The sequence below is a fragment of the Amphiura filiformis genome, chromosome 15 (assembly GCF_039555335.1).
Source record: "Amphiura filiformis chromosome 15, Afil_fr2py, whole genome shotgun sequence".
Lineage (NCBI taxonomy): Eukaryota > Metazoa > Echinodermata > Ophiuroidea > Amphilepidida > Amphiuridae > Amphiura > Amphiura filiformis.
The window spans coordinates 25,920,484-25,931,704 of NC_092642.1; the positions used below are offsets into that span (position 1 = coordinate 25,920,484).

The 11,221-nt window shown below is 37.2% G+C and overlaps 1 protein-coding gene across 1 annotated transcript; it reads left to right on the plus strand.

Annotated features, from left to right (window-relative positions):
- The first annotated feature begins 4,930 nt into the window (after window positions 1-4,930).
- On the plus strand, window positions 4,931-9,012 carry LOC140171431 (small ribosomal subunit protein eS17-like). Its single transcript, XM_072194690.1, has 4 exons — window positions 4,931-5,016; window positions 7,105-7,256; window positions 7,715-7,886; window positions 8,604-9,012. Exons 1-4 carry the CDS (start codon window positions 5,014-5,016, stop codon window positions 8,745-8,747), a joined length of 471 nt encoding a protein of 156 aa, XP_072050791.1. The 5' UTR covers window positions 4,931-5,013; the 3' UTR covers window positions 8,748-9,012.
- The last annotated feature ends 2,209 nt before the right edge of the window (window positions 9,013-11,221 follow it).

The window sequence follows — 11,221 nt, forward strand, 5'->3', positions numbered from 1 at the left end:
AAAAATGTAACACAAAGATTCCATTTTAAAAAAAGGTCATGTTCTCACCCAATGACCCCATATTTTTTACATTTTGCTCTCACCGAATGCCAAAAAATCATGCTGTCACCAAATGACCGAATGCTCCTTAGTGCGAAAGTGCCAGCCCTACACCTATATCCATTTCAAATTGAAGTGCCCCCGGGCTCTAAGCGAACAATTATGGTTCAAAGGTCGAAGTTGCTCAAATTTTGGTAAAAGTTGAGGCAAATTATTCGCTTAGCTTAGAGGTCTCAGTTTGCACTATCTGCGATGTATATATAGTTAGCATGTTAGAGAGCAATGCCATAGATTCCATGGAATGGAAGCTAAGCGAACAATGTGCCTCAACTTTTACCAAAATTTGAGCAATTTCGACTTTTGAACCATGCACAACATGCAGTTTTGTGTCCCACTGAACTTCTTAAGGGGTACTACATCCCTGGCCAATTTTGTGCCTATTTTTGCATTTTTCTCAAAAATTATGGCGCATTGGTGACAAGTAAGGTATGTATATTATATGGGCAAGGACTACAACTACTGCACTGAAAATTCAGCAATTCAAGGCAAGTAGTTATTGATTTATTGATCAAATATTGGTTTTCCCTCATTTTTGACTGTAACTCCACAACTGTTATCTGTGCTGAAATAAAATTTCCAGTGCAGTAGTTGTGGTCCTTGCCCCTATAATATACATATCTTACTTGTCACCAATGCATTATATAATTTTTGAGAAAAATGCAAAAATATGCACAAAATTGGCCAGGGGTGTAGTACCCCCTTAACGCGGTCGTACACGCACAAACATTACATTTATGGGATCAGTGACGCATAATGTGGCATGTTAAAAAGTGTTATTGGAATAAAATTACGATCCTGGGGTCATTTGGGGGTCTTTTTGATGGTTACGGTCTCAAAATTTTAAGCAGGCAACAGGCGAGTTTAGCAATCAGCATACCCATGGGGGGACTTGGTGTTGTTTGTTTGGGGCTAGAAAAATATTGAAGTGGGAGGGGAGAATCCCCCCATAGTACCACCACTGTACAAATTATTCGGATACAGCTTGGGCTGATGAAGAATGTAGACAAATATTTTTTCTTAGGAAGTTAGGAGCATGCATGAAATGTTTGTGAACTATAATTTCTTGCATGATGCATGAGCGCTACCTGATAACCCCTAAAAGTGAGCATTCACATTTCCTTAAACAACCAGTGCAATTTCAGGCTATAAGTTGCTATACAGATTGTTACAACAAATTATACAATTATTTAGAAAATATTAATTACTAGTAGTGGGTTTTCGGGTTCGCCGTCGGACAAGTCTAGAACTGTCAAGTTTTCGTCAGGAGTAGCTCTAACTTCTTCTGGACAAAGCACATAATATAGAAAGAATGAGACATGTAGGCCGTCCCTTGCCTACTGATGGCTCTGAAAAGAGCCGTTCACTGAAGAGTGCCCCGCAGAGAACGGGCAGATCTCGCATGAATTTTAAAGGAAGTTGGTGGCTCTAAAAAGAGCCGTTCACTGGAGAGTGATGGAGACTGCCCCTTGTCTACAGAAAACAACAAGCAGAGACCTCGCCTATCCGCCTGTCACCATGATCGCGAAGCGCAAAATGTGCAATTTTACCCTATTGGGACCCAAAACACGGTGCTTTTCGAAGTGTTAAAAAAGTTGCACATGGCAATTATTGCTTTATTTTTTTCTTCCAGGATTTCTAGTCCCCCACAGAAAAATTAGGGGGAGGGGGACGTTTATCCGGTTCTCGATCTCCAAGCTTCCTTCGCCTATAATTGTAATACAACATGATTTAGTTGTAAATAGCTTTAGTTGTAAATAGCAGTGATTAATATATAAATAAATTACTGTACTACATTAAGCATTATTGTAAAAATTGTCAACACTAAAGAAGAGCAAATAGATTTTAGTTTTTTAAAGATTTAAAGAGCAGACCAGAAGCATGGAAGGAATCGTGGCACAAACCTCAAAATAAATAGATAAGACAAATAACACTTCAATGACTTTAATTGTTCTGGTTTTATTGGAATTTGGACCCCTCTAGGCCTACGTGTCAAAAAACTTTTTAACCCCCCTGTTCATACACCCAATGGCCAAAAACCGTTTTTACCCTCAGATATTTTTATGACCCTACATATTTTCCAGCCCCCCCCCCCACCAGAGCATTTCTGAACACTCCCGTAGTCCCGTATCTAGCCAGACCCTGATCTAAGCTAAATATTTTGTCACCTCTCGCGCGCTTCGTTTCTTTATTACAGTATTGAGTACCGCCCATCTCTAAAAGGATGATGTCGAAAAACGATATTTACTGGAATCAGCTACTTGATTCCACAAAATCCAACTTCTATTTTCAGAGAATAAAATGCGGATGTCAGTGAAGTAAGCTTGAAGTACTCGGGCCGCGATCTTCCTTTTTTCGGGCCGGAAGAATGTGCCGAATCGATTCTCTTCCATATTTTGATATTTCCGGATTTTAAACCTTCAGAATGACATATTTTAAAGACTTTTTAACAACATTCCCAGAATGAATGTTAAATGAAAATAGCCATAGGGGACATAGGCTAGGACTTTAGGCCTATTAATTCAAACAATAGGCCTAAACATATTCTGATTACATTTAAGGCCAGTTAGGCCTAGGCCTCGCCGATTTTTGGAGATTTTCAAATAATTTATGTTTGTTATTTTTCTTATTTGCCCCGTTATTTGCTCCATTTATTCAAGTTCATTTATAAAAAGTGACGAATTAATAGTTTTTGGTTATCATTTAGGCCTATAAACACATCTGGCTTTAAGCTAGGGGCTTTGGGGAAGTAACAAAAATGTCCGAACTCCCCATTTATGTGTTAGGCTTTGCAATTGCAATTTTACACAGAAATGAGTAAATTTGTAAGAAAAAAGTTAACAAATATGCGGGGCATCCCTCACCAAATTTTGAGAACTTGAACCGTCCGGACGATATATGCCTGCATGTTATTTATTTTACTTGGCCTAATAGTAATAGGCCTACAGGCCCTATGATATTTTATTTTTATGGTATATTATTGGACTAAATCTCATGTAAGTGACTACAATAAAGATTGGACTTATGTTTTTATAATTCAAGTATAATCCTGGGACAATGTCTGGTGTTAGTTTTGGGTGATAGGCCTACTCTAATTCAGTACAGAATGGCAGGGCCAATTATGTAATGACTCAACTGTCCCACTTACCCCAACACTTTGGGGTAAGTGGGACACATAAGGGGTAGGGGTAAATTTGACACATATATTTATGATATTATTACATGAAAATATACATATTTATATTGGAGCATTTGGGCATTATTAACATAATTATATACCAAACAAATAGTAGGCCTAATGCTATACTATCATTATGTTTATTAATTTCATCTTAATACAGGCAGATTTTGTTCTTGGAGTTGGTGACAAAACCCCCCAAAAACCAACGATTTGCGATTTTCAGCCACAAAATCAATAATCAAGTCATTCAATAGGCATTTTCAGTATTAATTTAAGTTTTGAGCTTGTTGGCGGCATTATATGCAATTTAACTTGTAATTTTGTTATTTTTTGTATCAAAAATTAATTTCAAGAACCACTGTCCCACCTACCCCAAGTGGATGGGTTAAGTGGGACACCATACGCTCTAAATTGCATGAGTTCATCGTGATTTTCTGCTATCAGGCTTGTAAAAAGCGTTCTGTTTTGTAAATGAAATATAATTATTATCTCTCAATTTCTCCAAATTCTCAGCAAAGATTTAAATATTTGGTAATAAGTAAGTATAATTCCACTATTGAGCAGTGAAATTATAACGAACATTATTTGGAATGGGATACCAATCGGTATCGTATTGGTGGATTTAGTGCTGCAATGAAGATCTAGATAGTAAGTGTCCCACTTACCCCACTGTCCCACTTACCCCATCTTCACTTTATGGAGTTATTATTATGTTTTGTAATGCTTCCAAATGACAGTGCATGTATTGAACTATCCGCTCCTTAGGAAGAATGTTCAAAAGTTGAATATAGTTTGGTTCAACTCAAGTTCGGTAGTGACCCGGGGGGTCACTCCCATTGTGGCCTGTGCACCATCCGCGATAATCAACTTTTGAAAAGCACCCTAAACAAGGATTTAACCCTTGGCTAAAACAGGGATTTTATTCCTTGCATCAAATTTCATCATGACCCTAAATTTCATTTCCGCGTATTAGCAATTTGCAATTTTGCTACCCTTTTTTCCAATATTTCATGTTTTTGACACCCGTATCGTGCTTACCCATGAAAAACTACCCTTTTTACGCGTTTTCATTATCGCTGATGGTGTACAGGCCACAATGGGAGTGACCCCCCCGGGGGTAGTGACGTCAATGCTTTTTTGCGGTTGCGCCACAAGCGTGCCGACAAGTCGCCCTGTACGCGTGACGTGGATACTCAGCGCGCTTAACTTTACGCATCGATCCGATACTGCGGCGAGAAAAATACGCACCTACGCCACGCATACCAAACTTGAGGTGAACCAAAGTATAGTGACGTTTAAATATCGATTTTATTTATTTATTTATTTATTTATTTATTTATTTATTTATTTATTTATTTATTTATTTATTTATTTATTTATTTATTTATTTATTTATTTATTTATTTATTTATTTATTTATTTATTTATTTATTTATTTATTTATTTATTTATTTATTTATTTATTTATTTATTTATTTATTTATTTATTTATTTATTTATTTATTTATTTATTTATTTATTTATTTATTTATTTATTCATTTATTCATTTATTTATTTATTTATTTATTTATTTTTATTTATTTATTTATTTATTTTACAACATACACCAGAACAGAGAACAAACAACATAGTTACATAAATAAAATCTTGTCTGTCACCACCTGAAAACATTACAACGTGCGCCACCTATCAACAAAATTTCTCCAATTCTCTCTTTCACCACGGATTTTCCAAAATGGTGAGAAACAGAAACATGCAATGGCCTATAAAATCAGTCCCATCTGCCAGTTTTACAGTGGTTTTAATTGAATAGAATTGCCAAAATGGGATTTTATATTCTATCGGTTTTGTCTCATATGATATTTAGAATGAAGACGGTTCGATTGACTTCTTTTCGAGGCCGTAAATTTTCCCGATTCCGTACAACCTTTGGTCACACAACTCTGTATAATAGCCGGCCGTACATGTACATAACGTCATGTATCGTGCATATACTGCATACATGCATGTATGGGAAATCTGTGACAGTATGAATCTTGGTTGTATAGGATTTGTTGCTATTATCATAATTTTAAGGGAGTGAAATACCATGATTCGATCAGTACTTAGATGGATGAAGAAAATAAAAAAGTTATAGCTAAAAATTAATATATTAAATTCTCGATCTTGGCTTGGGCCCTGGCGGGTACGCACAGGTATTTGCGCCGAGCGTACTACGCAAATACTGGCGCTAACAGCGCAACAAACACAGTCACAGCTTTTGAGAATTGACCAATCACACGCCGTGACACGGTCGTTGCTAAGCCTAGGCTAGGGTAGGCATGTTCGCAAAATTTTCAAGTAGGATATTTCAGTAGGAAATTATTGTGTTATCATTGACAATGCCTTACACTGACTTACTGTACAAAAAAGCATGTAATGCACCATTTTTTACCACAATGATCCATTTTACACAAAGGCGATTTTATTTTACGAAATCTAACTTTCACTGCATGCTGACTTCTGTATCAAAGGATAAAGTACCAGCACTTTTTAGACTACGTCGTCAAGTTTCTGGTGTCCAAATTTCATATTTTTGTATTTCCCTATGGGGATTACACAGTTAAGCCATTGACTGTGAGCTACTGTGGACACAACTTTTTGGATTGAATGTTGCCCTCTATAATAAGCAATGTGGACATGTCTACCTAGGGCTAGGCAAGGTCAAGGTTCGGCCATGCAGGTCGCGCGATCGTGTTATTCTATGAAAAGTACGCTGACGCCAAAGCAATGTTTGAAATACCACATTGCAACTGACTCGGCCTGTGCATGTAGAATTTTGCCTGTGCATGTAAAATTTTGTGAAAATCAGAAAAAGCTAAATTAACTGTCCAAAATTAATGATGTGACAAATTCTGCACCCTTGGCCTTGCAAAGGGTGACAAATCTGTATGATATGTCTGTCGCCCCTGCAGCAAACCTTCCCCGCTTACACAGTTGGCAGTACTTGGCCGGGGGGGGGGGGGGTGAAATTGAGGGGATTTGGTGACCTTAATCTTTCAAACTGGGGGTGTAGATTTCAAACACAGTCCCCCATGGTGACCAATTCAGTAGATAACTCAATTTCCCTGTGTGAAAGATTAAGGTCAAGTCTTCATGGATTTCAAAGAATTGCCCATTTGAAAGTTAAGCAGGAAGCAGTGTTCGATTTACCGGAAAAACGTTACTTGCATTTGTGCAGGTAACATAGAAAATCTACCTGCACAAAGTGAAAGTAAGCTGCACACAATTTAACCATATAGTTTGTGCTGTGAAAAAAATTGGTGTCACTTCGGAATATTTCTATTTACTTCTTGATTTAGAGGCACATTGTATGTTTCTGATTCCAACTGTGTAATTTAAAATTCTACATGCACTTGTGCAGGTACATTTGAAAAGTTACCTGCACAGAATCAAAGTCACCTGCATATGTGCAGGCGTGCAGGTGGTAAATCGAACACTGGCAGGAAGGTAGAGGATAGCAATTTTGGCCTGGTCTAATAAATTACTCAGGTAATCAGTGTCTCTGCAAAATATTTTGCCCCAAGTGTTATACAAAATTGTAAATTTAGTTTGATTATTCTGAGACTTCACTTCAAATTGTGCTGCACCAGGTGAAATTACACCATAATTTTAAAAATGGGGTGTAAAAATATTAAGCCAAACACTGCAATTGCACCTGACAATTACACCTGACCAGTACATTAAAAAGAATATAAAATATCAGTTCCGCAATAGACAGTGACCACGAAAGACGGGTGACTGCTAATTGATACTAAATATATAAACTTTCTGTTTTTGTGTTCAGGGGCGTGTCAGGACAAAGACGGTCAAGAAGGCTGCAAGGGTGATCATTGAGAAATACTACACCCGACTTACCTTGGATTTCCACATCAATAAAAGAATATGTGAGGAGATAGCCATCATCCCTAGCAAGAAGCTCCGCAACAAGATTGCTGGGTAAGTGTTCGTATGCATTTGATATGAAAATTAATCAAACTAATCATTTTCAGGCCAGCTGATTATTGCTCCCTATGTCTACCGGACCCCAGACTGGACAACATTTAATATGACACACACAAATCAACAAATAGGTAATGCCATGGATTGATGGTGAAGACATTGGGTCAGTCTTTACTGGCCTTTGCACAGTCATCTCAAAATGAGGGTCGATCCCAAAAGGGTGTAAAGGCGTAGCCACATACGCCTTTCATACACATGATTAATTACTGCTTACGCTTTGCAAAATCACTGCTAGAAAAGCTTGAAAAACAAAAATGCACTTTTGTGCATGTTTTTGCAGGGAAGACTTTATTTGGATGCAAAATGGCAAATTTGTTCAAAGGGTCAACAGTACATTTGTAAGAAACTATGCATCAGAGTAATCACTTTGTAAATTGTATTCTTTTCTCCTACAGATTTGTGACACATTTGATGAAGCGTATTCAGAAGGGAGCTGTGCGAGGTATCTCCATCAAATTGCAGGAGGAGGAGAGAGAAAGAAGAGATAACTACGTACCCGAGGTATCCGCCATTGAGCAGGATATCATTGAGGTGGATCCAGACACAAAGGAAATGTTGAAGGTCTTGGTAAGTTACCACTCTTTTGCCCTATCAGAGTTTTTCAAAGAATCCAAGGGACAAAAAACCGATTAACATGGCTCGGTTTATGCAAACAAAGGTGAAAATCAATGGGCTGCATGGCTATTACAGTTACTTGCCTAACTAGCCTGTTGAGAATGAAAATTGCAGCACCAGGCTACACTTTTTGTCCTGCACCAAAGGATTGTTTTGAATATACTAGGCTCCAGATAAATGACTTACCATGCGTCATAATTATGTTACTGTTAGTGAAATGTACCCCAGGTTGAGAGGATTTGCCTTTTCGAGATATGGCGGACAGAATAGGATGGCGCTGCACAAAATGGGTAGTCTTTTGAATTTGCTGGGTTTTACCCATATTGAAGACTGCCATCCTATCATAATAACAGTTCTGTTCACCAGATGTTACAGGGTTATGTAACCCAAAATAAATTACTATATTCATGATGATCATAGTGGTCTATTGCAGTTGAAATCCACACCCCAAGAAGACATGACCTTATGCTTCCACATCGGGGGAGGGGGTGAAGGTAAAGATTTCAAAGGTAGTCATCCATTCAGGCCCGCATTCAGGTAACCCCAATTGATATTCACACTCCCTGTAACTGGGAGATTGCAGTCATGTCTTATATGTCTACTGGAATAGCCTGTTTTTTGAGCCAGTAATATTGAATGTGTTTCTCTCTGTTGTTTTTATTATTACAGGACTTTGGCAACATCAGCAACCTGCAAGTCACAGAACCTATCGCTGCTGGAGTTGGTTTCCGTAGTGCTCAGCAGTATAAATTATGTCAATCCTCTAGAAACTATACATACTCACACCGATATGTCGTCTTTGAACGAAATTAATCATGACAAAACCAAGCAAGCAGTATTTCACTGGACCGTTGGACGCATCTTGCACAGCAAAAACACTAAAGAACATTATTGGTTTACACATTGTAGTGTTACACTACAGTATGTTCAGTATCACATGGATCGTGACCCACAAATGATCTCCTGAAGGTGATGATTCAAGTGTGAAATGATTAATGAACTATAACCATACAACATGTGCAACCAGCTGCTAGTGCATTTCTGCTGTTTGTCAATAAAATCAAGCTCCATGTAAAAACTGTCTATGGTTGTCTATGATATTTATGTTGTCTTTGCAGTCTGCAACCATCTTTTATTACCAGTATCTGTAACAGAGTGATTTGTTTATATAGAAAGCTTATGTATTTTTGTGGGTCATATCTTTTGGTTGAAAACCATGCATGAAAATGTAAAAATACACAAGTTTATAACAAAGCAATTCATTACTGATATGGGTAGTAAACGATGAAAGGTATATATGCGAGGAAATCTTTTTTTGTAGAAAATGTGTTTGGGAATAGGTCAAAAGTCCCATTTGGAAGATTCAGTAGGTTTTATGATGACAGAATTATAGTCCCACAGTTTAGTCGAGTAGACGCCTTTTGTTGTTCTTCTCTCTTTAGTGTAAAGATGCGTATAACTGACATTTTCTTGTTTGAAGTTGGATGCCTAACATGCTGAGAGGTGAAAAATTACAAGTGCCCACTCTTGAGCAATAAAAGAAATATGAAGTCAAAGGTTATACAGGGGTCAAAACTCAAAATTGGCCAAAATATTTCTCAGGTCCCCAGGATTCAGAAAGTATATAGTTTGACCTACCTACGACAAATCAGTCTTGAGTTATTAGCGAAAAGGTGAAAGGTTGAATTTTGGGCTCCACAGGGGTCAGACACATAAAGTTAATCAGATTTTGATAAAATTAGTCTCAATATGTTTTCTGGTTATAATAATTCAGAAAAAGAATAGTTTTCACTATGCACGACCTTTTGTTATCTAGGTAATGCGAGAAAATGTGTCAACCTCAATTGGACTCGATGGGCAGTAACTCCTTTTGGCGTGTTACCATGATAATGAAACATTGTTGTTTAATAGTGCGAACTATTTCGTCAAAATTTGGGAACTTTTTGGTGTTTGACCCCTATGGAGCATTGGAGCCCAAATTCCAACCTTTAAAACCTTTTTGCCAATAACTCAGTCCAGACTGAATTGTCGTAGGTAGGTCAAACTATATAATTCTGAATCCTTGTAATATGGGGAATATTTTGCAATAGTGTTAACAAAATCGGAACAATTTTGAGTTGACCCCTGTGTAAACTTTGACCCTGAATTACTTAAGTTATATTCTACTCTATACGGTACCTCAGATGTCAATATTAATGGAAAACATGCCAGTCATACTCATAAGCAAGTTCTATCCAATAGTTAGAATGTCAAAGAAATGAACATCGTGATGAATGCCCATGTTCCTGCTACTCGACCGTGACAACGTGTCCATAGGCAGGTTACTAGATTCATGAAATGGCACATTGTGTTGATTCATTTGAAACTGTAAAAGTGCTTGCATCCTATGACATGCTGGTACCTGTAACCTCTTTGAATTGCCCTGAGAATTCGAATGCTAAGTTTTGAGAGATTTCAGGTATGTAGGAATAGTGATAGCTCAAGATATCCACATTTCTAAAGTAAGATCAGAAACTTAAGGGCTCTGGTTGCAACGTTTGATCAGTATTTTTGTGGGACACGAGAGCACATCAGACATCAAATTGCATTCTGAATACGAAGAATGTCCTGATGTCAAATAATTTTGATTTTTTGAAATTTGCGATATATAAGGCACATTTTATGGCAAATGATTAAAAATTGATATTTAACAGTCCTTAAATTAAACTTACTAAATCTAATGATATGTACTTAAAATGTATACAGCTGGGATGACCTTTCGTATTGAAGATATGGATTTTTTACCAAAATCGCCAAAAAAAATTAGGTCTTTTTGGGGAAAAATGTATATCTTCAATATGAAAGGTCAAAATTTTCAATTGATCGTCGGCTTTGCATCCCAGCTACATACTATAAGTACGTATCATTATAAAGTTTACTTCGAGAATTGTTGCATATCAAAAATTTTACAAATATCAAATTTAAATAATTTGTCACAAAATTTGTATTATATTGCGAATTTCAAAATTATTTGATACTAGAAAGACATTCCTTGTATTCAGAATGCAATTCGATATTAATGTCTGGTGTACTCTCAGCTCCCACAAAAATACTGTGCAAACATTAATATCGGTAATTAGTTGTTTGGTTATCAAAAACGTCTTGCCCGCAATGGAATTTGTGGAGCTGCACAGATAATTGGTGGACGTTACAATCTAAGTGCGGATTAGGTTTTCGCCACGACAACAGAGAATTTTGATGATAAAATTGTGTATTGGGGACCCCCTACCCCTCTAGCGGCGGCCCTG

Excerpts from the sequence above, each read along its gene's own strand:
- LOC140171431 (XM_072194690.1), top strand. Across the intron at positions 7,257-7,714 it reads CTCCGCAACAAGATTGCTGG|ATTTGTGACACATTTGATGA; the intron begins GTAAGTGTTCGT and ends TTTCTCCTACAG. Across the intron at positions 7,887-8,603 it reads AGGAAATGTTGAAGGTCTTG|GACTTTGGCAACATCAGCAA; the intron begins GTAAGTTACCAC and ends TTATTATTACAG.